The sequence below is a fragment of the Triticum dicoccoides genome, chromosome 5B, assembly GCF_002162155.2.
Source record: "Triticum dicoccoides isolate Atlit2015 ecotype Zavitan chromosome 5B, WEW_v2.0, whole genome shotgun sequence".
In the NCBI taxonomy this organism is placed as follows: Eukaryota; Viridiplantae; Streptophyta; class Magnoliopsida; order Poales; family Poaceae; genus Triticum; species Triticum dicoccoides.
Genome location: NC_041389.1, coordinates 554,638,187 through 554,656,844, shown reverse-complemented (window position 1 = coordinate 554,656,844; position 18,658 = coordinate 554,638,187). Strand labels below are relative to the sequence as shown.

The window sequence follows — 18,658 nt, the reverse complement described above, 5'->3', positions numbered from 1 at the left end:
GTCTTAGAAATAGAAACACACTAAAATTTCTAAGATGTGCAAAATTTTATTGTGTTCTAAGACCATACGGATCTTAGATTTTTTTATGTTCTAAGTAATTACCAATATTACAAAGAAAAAGATCAATATAGCCTTGGAAACACACACAAAATTTCAATTAAAGCTATGTGGGGCAAAAATGATGAGTCATGTGTGATACGTCTCCGTCGTATCTACTTTCCCTAACGCTTGTTTCTCTTATTTTGAACTCTAATTTGCATGATTTAAATGAAACTAACCCAGACTGACGTTGTTTTCAGCAAAACTACCATTGTTGTTTTGTGCAGAAATAAAAGTTCTTAGATTGGAACGAAACTTTACGAGGAATTTTTATATGAATAAGATAATTTCTGGACCGAAGAACCACCGGAGGGGGGCATCTAGGTGGGCACAACCCATCAGGGCGCCCCCCTTCCAGGCATGCCCAGGTGGGTTGTCCCCACCCGGTGGCCCCGCAGACCCTGAAACCGACGCTATAAAATCATATTTTTTAGAAAAAAAACAGGGAGAAAGAATTATCGCGTTTCACGAGATGGAGCCCCTGCCATCTCATGTTCTTCATCGGGAGGCCAGATCTAGAGTCTGTTTGGGGCTCCGGAGAGGGGGGTCTTCGACCTTCGTCATCACCAACCCTTCTCTATCGCCAATTCCATGATGCTCCCCACCGGGAGTGAGTACTTCCTTCGTAGGCTCGCTGGTCGGTGAGGAGTTGGATGAGATTCATCATGTAATTGAGTTAGTTTTGTTAGGGCTTGATCCCTAGTATCCATTATGTTCTGAGATTGATGTTGTTATGACTTTGTCATGCTTAATGCTTGTCATTTTGCGCCCAGGTGCCATGATTTCAGATCTGAACTGTTTATATTATCATCATTATATCTATGTTCTAGATCCATAGTGTGGACCATAGTGTGTATGTGATATAGGACCATAGTGTGGCTTGTCTAAGATATGGCTTGAACAAAACACACACCTAAATTGGTCAAACTTGTCTAACCTTAAATGTGGCAAATTTTGGCAAACTTAGTCTCAAACCAAACACCCCTAACCTTATGCAATTGTACGGCAAAGTGTGACACTTCCAGACCTAGAACCAAACAGCCCATGGATGCAGCGGCGAGCGGGCCCTAGGCGGTTTTGGACCAAACCCAAACTGATCGTGTGCGGAGAGATGTTGCACTAATCCAGAAATCTTAGGGAGCAAAACAAAAAATTCAGAAAAACGCTATCCTACCTCTCGCGCGTGCGGCCTTCACGACCCACCCATGATGGCGGCGGCGGCGGCGGCGGCGAGGCGCGCCGCCACCGGCCTCTTCCCGCTGCTCCTCTCCTCACAGTCCCGAGCCTTCCCGCGCCACGGAGAGTCCCTAGCCCTGCCCGCTCTCGTTCGCCCCCGCCGCCTCCTTTCCCACCCCGCCAAGCTCTTCTTCTGCTCCGCCGCCGCCTCCTCCAATGGCGCGGCCCCGGAGAAGGCCCGGGACATGCACCTGTACAACACGAGGTCGAGGAGGAGGGAGCCGTTCCGTCCGCGCGCGCCCGGCGGGGAGGTCGGCATGTACGTCTGCGGCGTCACGCCCTACGACGACAGCCACATCGGCCACGCCCGCGCCTACGTCGCCTTCGATGTCCTCTTCAGGTTCGTCCGTCCACTAGTCATTCAAGCTCGGCGCTGCTGATTTCATGGCAGTTTTGGTCCACTTGGCTGTGTCCTGTGTTTGTGCCAGTGTGTTCGTGTGGGTCAAATGGTGAAAATCAGAAACGATTTTGCAACTGTAAAAGCAATGCTAATACCTAATAATTGAATTTAATAGGCCATTTTATCTCTGTATATCTCTAGATGGAGAGGCCAGAAGCAATTTGTCCATTTGATAGTCAACACTTAATAGTACCCATTTTTGTGATATGCCCAGCTCAGTTTAGGAAGTTCTAACATTAACACCATAGCAAACTGTGCTATAATGGTCCAGTTATTCGACTAAGCTTGAATATGCTAGTAAAATTTGTCTATGGGCTTATGCACCCGCTGATAGTCTGGCATTCTAAAACACTATGCATGTAATGTCACCAGTGAACATTTGGTCCTCTCTTGTTTTCGTCAAGTAATTTTTTTTTCCAGGTAGGGAATGGGAAGCACTGCATCTGATTATCTTTGGTCTCCTGACATGTAATTATGGCCATCTTAGGTACTTGCGTTATTTGGACTATGAAGTACGCTATGTTCGGAACTTTACTGACATCGATGACAAGGTGATTTTCAGGTTGAATTTGTTTGCATATAACTACAAGTGATGTTTGGTTCTTAGTTTTTAAACTAATTTAACAAAAAATGCTACTATTGTATTTATAGCTTCTCTTGCATCATCTCCATTTAAAAGTTGTCAAATTATAGCATTACCGTCCAGAAAAATGATTATGACCTGAACTGAAATAGAGAAGGCAGAGGTCTTCTTTTGATGCTCATGTAATGTGAACAGTTCACTTCAGACTTATCCCTGAATTTAGTTTGCTCAGTTCATATCCACTGCATTCAGTTCGCTGCTAATTGTATTAAGCTAGTTTACCTGGAAAACTAGAAAGAAAATTTAAACACCGATTACATCTGCACAGGAAACCTGAGTTGCACTTCTGGAATTCTGTAGATAATTGCAAGAGCTAACCAATTGGGGGAAGATCCTTTTAGCTTAAGCAAAAGATACTCTGATGATTTCCTGTCGGACATGGCTCATCTTCAATGTCTACCACCATCTGTGGAGCCCCGTGTTTCAGATCACATTGATCAGATTGTAACCATGATAAAACAGGTAAGTTGTACTTGTAACGTGGCTCATTGGTGTCGTACTGTCTTGTATGCACTACTTTTTACATATCTGTATGTGTGTGTGTGTGTGTGTGTGTGTGTGTGCAGTTGGTTGTTGTTATTTATCTTTTGTTTTTATACTGCTTTCTGCAATAGCCTTGCTAAGTGGATTTGCTCCTATATTTGGTTGAAATACCCTTGTTTGGACGTACTCTTATCCATCCAGAGCATTCGGTTGTTATCATTATAATGTGCTGCTTTCATGGGGTTGGTCAATGCATTTGAGCTTCATTTTTAAGCAGGTTATCTAATAAAAATAGAATTCTTGTACAAAGGACATCCATTTCCAAAGTAGGTTGTTACCATGGCAACCTAGGAATTTGCTATTACATTCAGTATACTCACATCCTCTTCATTTATGAAAAAAATAACAACCTGAGATTGCACTAGTTCTTTGCACATGTATAATGTATATGGCAATGTTGGATGTGATATAATTCTGTATATGCGGCTGTGGACATGAAGAACAATACTTTGTGTTATTGATGTTTAGTACTCCCTCCGTCCCACAATATAAGACGTTTTTGCAAGCTACGTCTTACATTGTGGGACAGAGGGAGTATGTCTTACTGTTAATCTGAGTTCTATTACCTATATAATATGTTTACACAAATCCAAAATAAATTACAGACACTTACAGTTCTCATATTTTCAGAGTATCATAATAGAGTTCTTTTCTTTTGGTTTGACTTCCTTTTTTTATGCTATTTTTCTTGGAACAGATCATCGATAATGGTTGTGCATATGTAGTAAGTGGGGATGTCTATTTCTCTGTTGACAATTTTCCTGAATATGGGAAGTTATCGGGTCGAAAACTAGATGATAATAGAGCTGGTGAAAGGGTTGCAGTTGACGAGAGAAAGAAAAACCCAGCTGATTTTGCCCTATGGAAGGTAATAGACGTCCCATTTCCCCATTTCAAGTATGTAGATTGTTCCGTGTCTGCTCTGTGAAGAGTTGATTTAGATATTTACTTCAGCACCAAGTTAGTTGATTTTGTGTGGACTGTAGGCTGCAAAAGATGGGGAGCCATGGTGGGATATCCCTTGGGGCCCGGGTAGGCCAGGATGGCACATTGAATGCAGTGCCATGAGTGCACAATACTTGGGCAATTCTTTTGACATTCATGGTGGCGGGGAGGACCTGATATTTCCACATCATGAGAATGAAATTGCTCAAAGCTGTGCAGCATGTTGTGACAGCAGCATAAATTACTGGGTGCACAATGGTTTTGTCAATGTAAATGGCCAGAAAATGTCTAAATCGCTTGGTAACTTTATCACTATACGCAAGGTAATTCATTACATGAATACTGTGTTTTCTGAATAACTATACCCTGCTTTCTCAAAGATTGCCAACTTTTTCAGGTCATAGAGCTGTACCACCCGCTTGCATTGAGGATGTTCTTGCTTGGTACCCACTACAGGTCACCAATCAACTACACAGTTGAGCAGCTTAATGTTGCATCAGATAGATTGTACTACACTTATCAGGTATATTCTATCTTTATATATTCATGGCTTCATGCTATTGCTATCTTTTTGCTACTATGTTCACATGAACTGCTTACATGCTTAATAACATGTCATATCAGGTATATGCTATTAGTCTATACTATGTCATATTGTTTCGAAATCAAAGTGGTGGCTCTCTGTGGCCGTTGGGGTAGTGGCTACAAGAATGTTTGAATAACACCAACCAGTTTAAACAACATTTAGTCTATTTATATGAATTTACTTGTAAGTTGTAGGCGCCTGTTGGATATGAGGATCACTTTGGATGCAGGAGCCGACGAACCTGTCAGGCCTTCATTTTTTGGCTTTTCTTTAACTGTGTTCATACGCCAAAAGTGACCATCCTAGAAAAGTAAAGCCAGTGAAGCTTTAAAATGGCGTGTGCAAAAAGGGAACTGTTATTCCTATGCCAACGTACTTGCATATCTACAATGTACTTGCGTATATACAAAATTTTCAGGCCTTCATATTTTGACTTTTCTTATAACAAGGATGTGTACATATTCCAAATGTGGCCTTCCTACAAAAATAATGCCAGTGAAACCTTACAATGGCATGCACAAAAAGGTCACCATTATTCTTATGCCAACGACCTTGCGTATCTAGAGGCAAATTTAGCGATTTCACTATTAGTTAGATACACTATGCCTTTTGTCTCATGTTCTTGAAGCGGACTTGCAGCATGGTTTCAGTGCTAATTCTGCTGTACAACTTTCAGTAACTTAATAATCAATGCTCAACCTGGACTAGATGTTGTTATCCTGGTCAGAAATTTTAATCTGAGCCTTTTGTGGCCTAGGCTGGCTTAATCTGAAGAACTGTTTTTTTTCCTATACTGATATATTTATATATTTTGACCTCCCTGATTTCATCCTGCCTGTTTAGAAGTGCTGACAGATCAGCCCAAAATTTAGAGTTACTATTTCATCCATGGTCTTGTGCTTCCACATCGTGTCACTCGACAGTGTTGCTTTAGAATCCATGGGAGTACAGTAGTAGTCGCTCTGTGTCTCTAGCTGAAGTCAGTCAGTTTACAGCCAGCAACGGGTAGCTTTTGTATCCATGCCTGAGACTATAGAATTGCTCCTTGTGCCTGACTAGTCGGAACTCTCGACTTGTGTTGGCACTAAAAGTTACATTTCACCATTCTTGTTATTTCATCAGGCGATACTTTAAATGCCATTACTTGTAATTCATGTCCTTATGCTGAATCATTTCCTACATACAGACATTGCGCGACTGTGAAGAAAGCACCCAGCAGGACCAAAGCAGTAGCGGAGGTTCACTACCTTTTACTACCACGCACTGCATCGAGAAGCTTCACGAGGATTTCGAAACCTCGATGTCCGATGATCTTCACACTTCGGTGGCGCTAGCTGCTATTTCCGAGCCGTTGAAAGTTATGAATGATTTGCTGCATACTCGTAAGGTAAAGCCAGTGATAATAAACTTGTGGAGGTACATTTTGGATTCACTACTCTACTCAGGTAGAAGTACTAGTCGCCTTGACTACTTTCTTTGCTCTGGTGTTGTGTTTGGTCAGGGAAAGAAGCAGGAGAAACGGCTGGAATCACTCGCGGCGTTGGAAGAGAAAGTGAGAATGGTGCTTTCTGTCCTAGGGCTGATGCCTTCGAGCTACCATGAGGTGAGAGCCGCGTTGTGTAAACTGAAAACAGCAGATTGGTGGCCAGCCACTGTTGTGATGCTTGGTTCTGGTGAAGAAGACAAATGTGTTTCCATGCTGTGCATTCTACTAGTGTTGATGATCCACTGAGGACGACGACCTTGTGCTGTTGTTGTTTCTCAGGCTCTGCAGCAGCTGCGGGAGAAGGCGCTGCGGAGGGCGGGCGTCACCGAGGAGCAGGTGGTGCAGAAGATCGAGGAGCGGACAGCGGCGAGGAAGGCGAAGCAGTTCGGTCGGTCGGACGAGATCCGGGACGAGCTGGCGGCCCTCGGCGTCGCCCTCATGGACGGCCCCGACGGCACCGCCTGGAGGCCCTCCGTGCCGGCCTCGGAGCAGCCCGTGGCTGCCAAGAGCAGTACATGAACATGAACCCCCAGCGCGGCACCCTCTCCAGCCGGTGACAGTTTTGAGAAACCGCAATGTATGTATGTTATCGAGTCCATGACCTGCAGTAGTGAATGAAATGTAGAGGGACAGAGAACAGTTTTGATCGATGCCTGCAATGTGCCAACAAAAAAATTGTGCCAGAAAGTCTATCTATCCATAATAATAATTGTGCATTTCTTTTTCCTGGCTGCCAAAGGAGGTACTGGCAACTAGCAAAGCCAGGTAGCAACGGTTTCCACGTGACCGTATCGGGGCGTGGTCCCACCGGTCGGTGGCCGAGGGGCGACCCCAGCCACACGCTCGTCGCCGTCCCCTCCCCGCCGCGGAGCAGCGGCAGTGGCACGCGACACGCTTGCTCCGCTGCCCATGGCCGCTCGTTCCGCCCCTCGCCGCGTGTACGCCTCCCCTCCTCCTCTCCGAAACCCCACCGAGAAATTTCAAACTCCACTGCAGCGCCACGCCTAGCTCCCGAGCCCGAGCGAAGCGGCCATGGCGATGGCGGCCTCCTCCGCGCTGCAGCCCGAGCGCTGCCTCCTCCCCCTCGCCGGGCCCCGCCGCCGCATGCTCCCGCCGCGCCTGCTCGTCCTCCCGCACCGGCGCCGCGGGGCCGTGAGGCGGTTCTCCTCCAGAGACAGCGGGGGCGGGCCCGCGGGCGCCGTGGAGAAGCGCTCCGTGGTCCCGGAGGTGGCGGCGGAGAGGAAGGGAGGAGGGGATGTGCTTGCGGAGGAGGTTGAGGAGGAGGAGGCGCTGGAGCTTCGGTGGCCGCCCTGGGAGGGGCTGCCGGAGCGCTACAGGCTCATCGGCGCCACCTCCCTCGCCTTCGTCATCTGCAACATGGACAAGGTGCTTGCGCGCGCTCCGCTCTCTTTCTCTCTCGTTTAGGGGCATTTCTTACTGCTTAATTGGCCTCTATCCGCTAGCACGGACGGTGCTACTGACACGCCTTGCGGTGGTCCGCGAGAGCAAATCGGAGAAACTCAAGATGGGGGAAAAACAAAGCATGGCTTAAAACTGGGGCGCAGGTCCGCAACTAGACTGAATTTAACACCATTGTTGCGTCAAGGCGTCGACAGAAATGCACGCGCCACATTTGGGAGAACACTAATACCGGTTTGCTCATGATCAAAGCAAGCGGTTACCATTTACCACCGCGCATCTGCCACGCTCAACAGGTTTTGATGCTTGGGGCGGCGTCTTCTTTCGGTTTTCCTCTAGCCGCATGCACGCCGCAGAGAGGGCGTAGCTGTGAGAAACTTCAGCTCAAGCCTACCGGTTGGAATTTTCCTCTTACGACTTTGCTTAACGGTTAATTCCATACCAAACATGATATCTGTCAGGTTGTGCGATACCCGTTCTGGCATTCGTCTGCATCCATATTGCACGTATTTTTTGTCGTTGTTGATGTCGACCGAAGTGTTTCTGCACCATTAATTGTCTCGCTGGCAAACCATCTGACTTGCTCAAGGTTGTTAATGCGGTCTTGATATGCACTTCTTCACTTAGCGTAGCTAATTACTTCTATGTGTGGCTTATCTAGGCAGTTCAGTTTTTGTTTCCTCAGGAATTTCTGCTAAACGCAACTACTCTACCTTTTCAGGTTAACTTGAGTGTTGCGATCATTCCAATGTCACATCAGTATGGTTGGAGCTCATCGACTGCTGGCCTAGTTCAATCATCATTCTTCTGGGGCTATGCTTTGAGTCAACTACCTGGGGGCTGGCTGGCAAAATTGATTGGTGGAAGGTTTGTTTGGGGTAACAAAAAGCCTCCTGTACATTTTATAAATACAAATACAAAGTTATCTTTGATTTTGCATACACAAAGATTTTTTGCATCATAAGTATAGTTATTGACTGCTGGTGACTCTAATATGGCATTGTCCCAAATAAAAGTTAAATGTCATGATGACAGTTGTTTCTTCTTCACCTATGCTATCTAACTAAAACCATCTGTCCGTACCATCGGAAGAATCTTTAGACTAAGTGTAGTAGGTAAGGAAAAATGCAAAAGAGAAGTATGACGTGCTAAATGCTACTCCCTCCAATCCAAAATAAGTGTCGCAGTTTTGAACTAAGGTTAGTTCAATCTTAATTCAAACCTGCGACACTTATTATGGATAGGAGGGAGTATAATATGGTTTGTGAGTTCTACCTGGCTTTATAATGTTATTTTGCCTCTTTTCCGGTTGCATATTTTATGTTATCAGTCTAGCTTGACTCTTAAATTCTTAGCAACAAAAATTCATAGGCGTAAACCAACAATAAATGAATTAAGAAACAAGCATGTAACTTGTTTAGCAGGCGCTTCTTGCATAACTCAAAGGCCATCTCTTATAATTTGATTTCTTATAATTTGATCATAAATTTTTTCTCATCTTATATTTCTCATATAATGCATATTATTCATTTATTTATTTTCATATTGCAATAATTGTTTTTCTCATATGCTAATTGCAGGACAGTGCTTAAGGCCGGTGTTCTTGTGTGGTCTTTGGCCACAGCTGTTATTCCTGTTGTAGCAGGATTCATGCCAGGACTTGTGCTATCAAGGATTCTGGTATACCTCTACTCATTAGTTAGCCTCTAGAAACTTCTTGTTCACATATGATCCGGTACACTTAACTTCTTTTGTGCTTTTTTTACCATGTTTTGTACATTGGTTTCATTTCTGTATTAGGAACACATACCCATACAAAGCATACTTTCAACCGAGAGTGATGGCTGTTATTATTTGGGTTAACGTTTCTGTGTATTCTGAGCATAAATTAGCATAGACTGGGTTACCTATAAAAACATTTTTTTAAGATGATGATTGCTATATTATTTCATATGCACATTTCCAGGTGGCAGGTGTATCATATTTATGTAAAAATGTGTTTTGGTGCAAATAAGTGTCCCTTCACCTTACCATATAAAGCACCCCATGCATTATTGCAGTACCTGCATGTCAACTTTGGTTTTTGGAGCATTCCCATGCGATGACAATACCTAGTTTCTTTTATCACATCTTCATGTCAGTACGGTGGGAGTGTTCCTAGTAATAATTTACTATTTAAATATTTATCCTTGTATTTATTCATTTTAACTTTGTTGCTATGCTAGGTAGGCATTGGAGAAGGAGTCTCACCATCAGCAGCCACAGATTTAATTGCACGGTAAGCCTAAAATACCTTCTCCTTGGACACAGGCTACCATTTACATCTCCTTCATGTGAATTTCAGGCTGCTTCCTAAAATTTTAAGCAGGAATTTTCACGGTTCTCATGTAGTTGTAGAGATATTTATTAGAAATACCCTGTATCGATGATGGTGAATCTTGTGACTATACACTCTTCGCTAGCTAACTAGTGTATTGGCATTGTTTTTGTGGATATTTAATGTTTAGATGGATTCTTTTTTAGCTACCTGTGCTTAATCGCAGGTGGTAGCTATTCACGTTCTTTTATTGTAATACATAAAAGATTGATGTACGTCTTATTCTGGATTTTTTATGACGATTATATTGCATAACTTTCTCAATGGTTATTGGTGTGGATATGATGTAGCTTTTCTGTTGACACGTTTATGAAAGAAAAAAGAACTATGTATTATTACTCCCTCTGTTCCTAAATACCTTTCGTCCGAAAATACTTGTCATCAAAATGGATAAAAAGAGATGTATGTAGAACTAAAATATGTCTAGATACATCCCCTTTTATCCATTTTGATGACAAGTATTTTCGGACGGAGTATTTGTCTTTCTAGAGATTTAAACAAGTGACTACATACGGAGCAAAATGAGTGAAAAATATGTCTATATACATCCGTATGTGGTAGTCCATTTGAAATCTTAAAAAGACAAATATTTAGGAACGGAGGAAGTACTTGTTATGCTTAAAGGAAATCCAATAGAAAGCTACCTTATCTCCCTGCTGAGATCTTAATTCTATTGAACATGATAGAAGGTAGTAGAATTATTGCTGCTCTCTGGAAGAACATAGAATAAACATATTAAACTTGAGAAGCATCATTCTCATACATTATTATTGCATATTTAACTGCTATGGCTGCACATTCAGGACCATTCCTCTTAAAGAAAGATCAAGAGCGGTTTCTGTTGTTTTTGGTGGTTTAGCCTTTGGAAGTGTCTTAGGGTAAGTGTTTTGCAGTATTTTCAAGATATATTCAGATGCACGTAAAAGTTTTGGGTCTAAGCAGAAACTTTCATCTTTACAGAAATCCTGATAGATTATCAGACCTTTGTAACCTGATGTAACTTTTTGCTTGGTTCTAAAACAACATTGCATTGCATTTTGACTGTGTGACATTATGATTACACAACTTAATTGACAATGGTACGAGATAGTTAACTCCTGGTCTATGATAATATTACAGACTTCTGTTCGCCCCTCCCATCATTCAGAACCTTGGCTGGGAATCTGTCTTTTACATATTTGGTCTTCTTGGAATTATATGGTAAGCAAAAAACTTCTTAGCAGCACATAATTGAATATTTCTTCTGGTTAGCTTCATCTTCTTTTATTTCCACAGGTGTCTAGTGTTTGAATCTGTACAAGAACTACAGCCAGGTGACAATGAAGATATATTAAGTAAGTGCACATCTATTTTACAAGTCTTAACAACCATGATAGAAACTGTCCATTGAGACTTGCAATGAATGTTACTTTTAATCATATCTCTTTTTTAATATACTCCGTTTGTATGTGTTATAGAAGAAAATGAATTGTGGCATGCTAGTTTAGCTGAAGGAATCATATTGTGGCCTTAATGATATCATTGTGTGTTTTTTCATAAGCAGATATGACATATCTAGTGAAAAATCATAGCTTGATGCAATTACCCAAACCATCTTGGTTTGTGTAATCGTATATGAACTGTAGAATATTCGGCAACCTTGTATAGCCAGGTTGTCAGTTTGGTTTGATCTTGTGATCATGATTGTACAATCTGGTCTTCGTAACCTCTATGTCAAGTTTGATCTAACATAAGTGCCATGCCTGACCCAAGTTTACGTATCGTGGCAAATCCTATATGTGCACTTCTGACTGTTTGAGCATAAAGGTAACTTGAAAAATTCCCCCCAAAAGATCAATGTGATGTTGACACAGATTTATGTCAGAAAATCATGTAGTCTATTAAGTAACAGCTGTTAAACTTGGAAGAGAGAAAAGGGATCAATGTGATGCTGACACAGATTTATGTCAGAAAATCATCCTTTCAATCTAACACTAATCAGTTTTAAATATGAGAAATTTCAGTTGTACAGCAGATACATTGAGGACTACCTCAAATTTGGTAGTTCCAAATTGATTTGATGTACTAACCAATATGTTTACATGATTATGTTTTGAGTGTGGTTTGCACTAGATTTATCGGTACTATTACAAAATAGCATTCAATATGTTCAGTATTAAGTATTCTTTGAGCTTAGCTTGTTTGCTAAAAATATTTGTTCATTATGATCTTACCATTTCTGCGCAATAAGTACAAAATTTCAACTACAATACCTGAAAATACCATCTACTTTACAGATCTTGAAAATACTTCTGCTGGATCTAATGGTCATGTCTCATCATCTGTGCCTTCAAAGTCATCGGACTCATCACTTGAAGAGATGACAGACTCACTAAAGGTTTGAGAGCTGACATATTCACTAGAGTTTTTTCCACCAGTTGAAAAGTAGCTATTGGCATGTCACTTAACCTCTTTGTTAGAACATAGAAGACATGAATCAAGTTAAAAGTGTTACAAAGTTGTGAGATCGATGAAAAAGTTCCAGTATCAAGTTATATCAACTACATCAAATGATCTGAGAAACTTTTCAGTTCATTGGCAAGAAATATGTTGGTTGCTAGAGTGTTTCAAATTGTGAATTTGTGTGAACTGTTTGCCGTTGTAAAAGTGTGAAGACTCGAGAATCCTCTCAAGTAGTTAGTATGTGCAATATAATCGAAACTATCGTTGGTGTGGATTTTGTGCTAGCTTCTGCAATTTAATTTGCTCGAATGAAAATTTATTTTAATCTCTTTGTTTACATGCCATTCTTAGTTTTGTTTACTATATACCCAGAATAGCCAATAGACTGTTCTGCTAGTCTGTTGCTACTGTGTGGTGAGACTGCAAAATATAAATGCTGCCATAGACTTCAGCCGGGGTTGCAGAAAGATGCGCACTGTACTTGGAAGACATCATTTTGTAATAACGAACGATAAGCCAATGAACCAACGAAAACTGTGCCTTCCAGATAAGGAATTTTTCACCTGTATCACATGGCCATCTTGGTCTAACTATAGCACATAACTATGCTTTTGTTAACTTGCATGACATTAAAGGCATACCACTGAGCCTTTCCCTATTTGGATGTTGTATACAGTACATGTTGGGCTTTCCCCCATCTAGCGACAGTTCAGCACGAGTGCTGTGACCTATTTCACTTGGCTGTAGATGTAATTTATAACTCCCAATAAAATAAGGTGACCCTGTTGATGGGAGTGATGCATTATTATGTATTAAATAGTGTAGGTGCTTGATTCACAAACATTACTGATATAGCAAGTTTTATCCTTTGTGTTGTAGGATGTGCCTTGGGGGGAATTCTTTAAAAGCAAGGCAGTGTGGGCAATGATATACACTCACTTTTGTGGAAGCTGGGGCCACTATACTTGCTTGTCTTGGCTTCCAACATTCTTTAGGTTTGGCACTTTGCATTTTGTCTTGTCATTTTTCACTCAATGTATCCCCTTTCGATTAACTAACTGTCTTATTTTCATGAACTGTCCCTAGTGAGTTGGACACACCTATTTCTTTTACTATTCAACATTTTGGTGCTACTATTGAGATTGAATTGCTAGGATTTCGTTCACTAACTTTTCAGTGTGTTAACACCCTATATGAACAACTTTCTTGCACGTGCACACTTTTCCTACTCGTTCAGTTCAGTTTTCTGAAAGTGGATTGACTTCAACAAAGATAGAACCAAATGGAACAGGAGATTTTTACATATAAATTTTCTGAAACTTGTGCTCAAGTTGAGACTGGACATTATAGATTTACGTGGCGCTGTATTGCATAGCTGCTTTCGTATCATAGTCGCATTTGTTGTGATACGTCAATTTAATAATGCTTTAGAAGTCCAGCAAAATGTTTGGGGGAATCCAGTCTTCTTTCTGCTGTTCAGTACATTATGTCAAATATTTGTAACAATGTCCTTGCTTTTTTGTGATATATTCCTGTTCAATTCTTATGCAGTGAGGAGCTAAACTTGAACTTGACAGACGCTGCATGGGTATGTACATGCTTTCATTTCTTATAATTACAGGAACACCCTTGTAATGAAAGCCTCATATCCCTCCTCGTTCTTACTATGTGATCATGGTGTGTCCTTGTTTTTCATTTACAACTACTGCTCCAGTCTCATGTCTTATGAAGTCCCATATTTGGTATTTGTTGTAGGTGTCAATTCTTCCTCCTTTGGGTTCAATGGTTATTACATCTATTGCAGCACCTTTTGCAGACAACTTGATATCAAGTGGAGTTGACACCACAAAGGTAAATAATTGCCTTGAAGATGAAAAAGGAATAATAAAAAATCTGCTTGCTCTGATTTTAGTTGACCCCCTTTATTAGGTTCCTATATGGATGCTCCTAGAGTTTATTTGTAAAGTTTGGAATATTTAAAAATCACCACTGCAAATTGCCACGAGATGTCTAGTTTTCTTGTGTAAGTAAGGCCTTTTTACAGGACAACGAAAAAGTTGAGTCTAAGTTGATTAATTTCTTTTGTAGGTACGGAAAATATGTCAAGCAATTGCGTTCTTGTCACCTGCAGCTTTTATGATGCTTTCCTCTGTCGATCTTGGACTGCCTCCCTGGGTCGTTGTTGCTTTCCTTACAGGTGGTATATCACTCTCCAACTTCGCATTATCAGGTAATTGTGCTAAGCTTGCAGCAATTCCTTTTCCTTCCATGTTTCCAACGTCCAAAATCTTAATGTTTCGGTTTACAAACAGGTCTTTATTGCACCCATCAAGATATATCTCGTGAATATGCAAGCATTCTCCTGGTAAGGCATGCAACTTATAACCGTTTTCTGGAAAAAAAAAATTCTGTGTTTGTCCTGTAAAAAATGGAATGGTAAAAAGAAAACAAAATTCCCTTTGTTTGGACCAGATATTTGGTTGTAATTTTGTTTGTTACTATATCGGACCCTGGACAGGGTTTCGTAATTAAAACCCTTGAGATTTTACTTGATAGTAAATGCATTTCCAGAGGAATACCCCACATCCTAGTGTTTCTAGTTTTGGTAGTTTCAGACTTTTAGTGCCTACCGCTAACGAGTCTGTATAATTCATCAAACAATGGTTGTTACTGAAGGCACTGGTGGAAAGGGGAAGCAGAGTTGGCAAGAGAAAAGGCAATTTCTTCTATGGGTGGTTGTTGACTCATTGCCTTTCCATTCCAGGGAATCACAAACACCGTAGGGGCCGTGCCTGGAATCGTTGGTGTCGCGCTAGTCGGCTATCTTGTCGACACAACTCATTCTTGGAGTGTATGCTTGCCAACACCACAAATCTGATCCATCTCCTTGACCTGTATTTTCTATCACGTATCATTCTAACAACTCATTACCGTCTTTTGTACATGTGCAGATGTCGCTCTTTGCTCCTTCGATCTTCTTCTACTTAACGGGCACTGCCGTCTGGTTGACATTCGCCAGCAGCGAGCCCCAGGATTTCAACAAGTTGGCGTCTGAGTCGTTAACAGAGAGTAATCAGTAGTCGAAGGACCATTCAGAAGGAAAATCCGTTGGGAGTTTAGCTCACCCTGCCCAGCAAATTTATGGAGCTCCTGGGCACTGGATAGACTGGTAGGAACAAGTAGACAGTGTATGTACATGTCCCATGGGCGTCCAGATACTGTAGAGATCTCTGTATATTGTATAGGCCTTTTCTGCGGTGCATGTATGTTTAGTATGTTGTGGCACAATTTTGGAATGGAAGTGCCTGTCACTGTTTTCCATTGCTGGGACCTGTGTTGTCCCATTCAACATCCATGCAAAGATAGGTTTTTAGACAAAAAAGGTTGAAAGAAGTCTCAAATGCTTCTTCGGTTCTTCTATTAGATTGACATGCCTTTTCCTTACAAGTTGTTCAAATCCAAACATTCAGATAGCAGTGATACAAACTCTGCAATATTCACTCACCAGAAGCATAAAGAAGTTGAACCCAAAAGCCATTCAAAGCACGTGACAACATGGAGTAACAAGAATTAGATTGAATGGTACCACAGCTCCAATAAACACAGCACATCAACACCGAAATGTTAAGACTACTTGCACAACGCAGGAAACAACATTAGAAGTTCAATGTTCTACCCTATGAGACATCAAACCACCACGACACAGAAGCTACATAGGTCGGTGTGTACCAGACCCGCTCAATCATCATCTAGACAGCAGATAAACTAAGGGACTGAAACACAGACAGCAGGAAGGCAGATCATTTCTTCTTCTTGGCCGGCGGCTGGTCCTCATCTTCCTCATCCTCCTCATCGTCGTCCTCGTCATCATCATCGTCATCCTCGCCATCTTCACCATCATCATCGTCATCATCACCATCATCATCGTCGCTCCCCGCACCAGCGTCATCGCCGTTCGCCTCAGGGTCATCATCCTCGTCATCGTCCTCACCTTCTTCACCCGAGAAGTCCTCCCCAGCATCAGCATCATCATCATCAGCATCACCAGTTTCATCATCCTCATCTTCATCATCATCATCGTCGTCATCAGACCCTGCATCCTTGTTCTCAGGAACCGTCTCAGATTTGATTCTGCCAAATTGCCTTCAGCATTGCACAAACCAGTCAGCAACAGAAAACTATACATTGCAGTGGAAGTCATATGCAGAATAGGGTAATGACTTTACTTGATAATTTCTTGCTGGTCCTCAGTGAGGATATCTGCTCCATTGTTTACAGCTTCCATCTGAACATGATTCAAGTCATGTCAGCACAGGAAGATAGGTAGTAATAAGAAATAAGGTTATCATAACAATTCAATGATATAAATAAATGCATATACAAAGCTTATTCAACCGTGGTCAGTAAGCAATCCCTTTGTATACAGAATAACCACAGCACTACAATTTTATTTATTATTGACATAAGAGATGACATTTAATTCTACAGTCACAGTGCAAGGATTTTCAATAAAACCAGTTTGGGCTTTTCCGTTAACATCACAAAAAACCCTGCTTAGGCTTTCCTCAAATACGACACTCATTCGACAGCCACAGTACTTTTTTTTCATTAAATTAATTCAAGGGCTTCCGTAAGAGCTAATTCCCAACAGCAAACGTAATCACGACAATTTTATTGGAACTTAATAAAACACTACCAAAAACATTACTGAGAACCTAACCGTTTTTTTATATAGTGGACCTATGGCCAATCACACGCGACAATTGCTAGGAAACTACCACTATAACGGTAACCGTTATCCATTCACACACCTAAATCTTATTCACAGCATCATTTACTGCTCTAACCAAACAGGGCACGGTAACAAACCCACGTCCCGAGTCCGAATGACACTCGGAAACGAAAAATAATGTGCTCCATGATGGGACACAGGTGGAGTCCAAGCGCCGGAAGTAGTTTTGGGTAATCATCATGCTCTACAACTGGCAAAACCCGACAATAACAATCTTCCCTGCTTGGCAGAGTTGAGGCTTGGAATCATCAATACCTGCCCTGATGCAATGCAACAAGATATTTTCTCTGCTTGGCACAATGTACCGACCTAGGTTTGCACCTGCAAACGAACCTCCCCTGATGCAGCCACCCAGATCTGCCTAGATGCCCTAGATCTACCCGCAGAAACCAACCGCGGAAACTAAACAAGCACTGTTTAGCAGGACACAGAGGTCAAAATTGCCTAAGCATTACGGTCAAGAGCATAGGCCTCCAGATCTAGGGGCCAAACCAGCCGGATTCCTTGGGTCAAACCCTCAGGGACGCAAACCACACCATGCCTTCGCCTAACGAAGGAGGAAAATTCAACTCCACCAGCGCTGGAATCACGGTCAACGAGCCAATCTGGTAGCAACTCGTAACAACAAACGGAATAACAAGGGAGGCAGCACGCGCGCGCAGGCACAATAACAAGGCGGAGTAGTAATAAATAGTGGAGAGGGGCGCCGGAGGCTCACCGCGAGAGCGAGGAGAACCAGCAGCCTCTGCGCGGCGACGGCCAGCGCGCCCGCCGCCTGGCTCCCGTGGAGCGCCGTCGTCGTCGCCACCGCCGCCATCTCTGCACGGAAACCGGCGAAGCAAACGGGTGAGGCGCGGTTTCTGGGCGCGGAAGCGGCCAAATCTGGGCTCCGGGCCCGGAACCCTAGGGCGGGGCGGAGCGGGGGGGAGGGGAGGGAGCAGGCCGTACCGTACCTCTGTTGCTGCGCCGAGGGGGGGAGGAAAGAGATGACGGGATAGGAGGGGCGAGCGTGCGCCGGATTTCTTGGGGCGGAGGCTTTAATAGTTGGGAGGTGGGGTGGGGGGTTAGGGTTTTGGGCTCCGCGGTGGACTGTGGGCTAGGCTGGGGTGGAGTGGAGCCGCGGCCGTGCCCGTCCCGTCCCGTCCTAGGGTTTTGGTGCGACGAGGGGGCTGACGGCTGGGGCCGGGCCGGGGCCGTTGGAGATGGAAGACGGCGAGGTGGGTGGTTCCTGCGGCTGCTGCAGTCCACTGGCTTCCATCGGCTTGGATTTGGGCTGGCTGCCAAGCAGGGCCCATCTGCCAGGGAGTTGCCTGCTGCGCTGTCCAGCCTACCTTATATATTGTCCTTAACAAAAAGCCCTTGTTTGACCAAGCTCATGTTCCAATAGCAGAAGCAGCGTGAGGATCAAGAGCACGTCATCGCCCACCAGCATTTCATTGTCCAAAAAATAAAAATAAAAATCACACATCCACACTTCTGCTCGAGGATGAAGAAAGGAGTTCGTCATCGGTCACCGAGACTTTAAGTGGCCGGTCATGAATCTCGCCTCTTGCGATCTTACTTCTCTCGGCAGGGTGTTCATTGCGAAGGAAGTGCGCGCGGCTGCCAAAAGTTATGCAAGTATCAGGGCGCCGGGGCCCGATGGCTTTACATGCATCTTTTTCCAATTAAGTTAAAATTTGTAGTCACC

At 43.0% G+C, this 18,658-nt stretch overlaps 3 protein-coding genes across 8 annotated transcripts; 2 read left to right on the top strand and 1 right to left on the bottom strand.

The window, feature by feature from the left end:
* The first annotated feature begins 1,286 nt into the window (after positions 1 to 1,286).
* On the top strand, positions 1,287 to 6,663 carry LOC119311565 (cysteine--tRNA ligase CPS1 homolog, chloroplastic/mitochondrial-like). Of its 4 annotated transcripts, none has more exons than XM_037587213.1 (9): positions 1,287 to 1,675; positions 2,223 to 2,286; positions 2,679 to 2,840; positions 3,619 to 3,789; positions 3,908 to 4,189; positions 4,264 to 4,389; positions 5,639 to 6,055; positions 6,218 to 6,458; positions 6,535 to 6,663. In XM_037587213.1, the coding sequence occupies exons 1-8, from the start codon at positions 1,305 to 1,307 to the stop codon at positions 6,455 to 6,457; spliced, it is 1,833 nt and encodes a 610-aa protein (XP_037443110.1). In that variant the 5' UTR covers positions 1,287 to 1,304; the 3' UTR covers position 6,458; positions 6,535 to 6,663. The 4 variants fall into 4 exon arrangements, with proteins under 4 accessions (XP_037443110.1, XP_037443109.1, XP_037443107.1 ...); XM_037587212.1 differs by having other exon boundaries at positions 6,218 to 6,463; positions 6,540 to 6,663; XM_037587214.1 differs by having other exon boundaries at positions 1,656 to 1,675; positions 2,647 to 2,840; positions 5,639 to 5,839; positions 5,954 to 6,055; positions 6,218 to 6,654.
* Positions 6,664 to 6,831: 168 nt separating this feature from the next.
* LOC119311562 (probable anion transporter 6, chloroplastic) lies at positions 6,832 to 15,525 on the top strand. 2 transcript variants are annotated; one of them, XM_037587206.1, is made up of 15 exons: positions 6,834 to 7,324; positions 8,079 to 8,224; positions 8,938 to 9,037; positions 9,583 to 9,635; positions 10,538 to 10,612; positions 10,854 to 10,934; positions 11,010 to 11,068; positions 12,011 to 12,111; positions 13,056 to 13,171; positions 13,728 to 13,764; positions 13,932 to 14,027; positions 14,265 to 14,406; positions 14,489 to 14,541; positions 14,941 to 15,027; positions 15,128 to 15,525. In XM_037587206.1, the coding sequence occupies exons 1-15, from the start codon at positions 6,971 to 6,973 to the stop codon at positions 15,254 to 15,256; spliced, it is 1,629 nt and encodes a 542-aa protein (XP_037443103.1). In that variant the 5' UTR covers positions 6,834 to 6,970; the 3' UTR covers positions 15,257 to 15,525. The 2 variants fall into 2 exon arrangements, with proteins under 2 accessions (XP_037443104.1, XP_037443103.1); XM_037587207.1 differs by lacking the exon at positions 10,538 to 10,612 and having other exon boundaries at positions 6,832 to 7,324.
* Positions 15,526 to 15,730: 205 nt separating this feature from the next.
* On the bottom strand, positions 15,731 to 18,057 carry LOC119311564 (prostatic spermine-binding protein-like). 2 transcript variants are annotated; one of them, XM_037587208.1, is made up of 4 exons: positions 17,922 to 18,057; positions 17,687 to 17,787; positions 16,403 to 16,461; positions 15,731 to 16,319 (listed from the first exon to the last, which is right to left on the bottom strand). In XM_037587208.1, the coding sequence occupies exons 2-4, from the start codon at positions 17,783 to 17,785 to the stop codon at positions 15,977 to 15,979; spliced, it is 501 nt and encodes a 166-aa protein (XP_037443105.1). In that variant the 5' UTR covers positions 17,786 to 17,787; positions 17,922 to 18,057; the 3' UTR covers positions 15,731 to 15,976. The 2 variants fall into 2 exon arrangements, with proteins under 2 accessions (XP_037443105.1, XP_037443106.1); XM_037587209.1 differs by having other exon boundaries at positions 17,917 to 18,043.
* Positions 18,058 to 18,658: the final 601 nt, after the last annotated feature.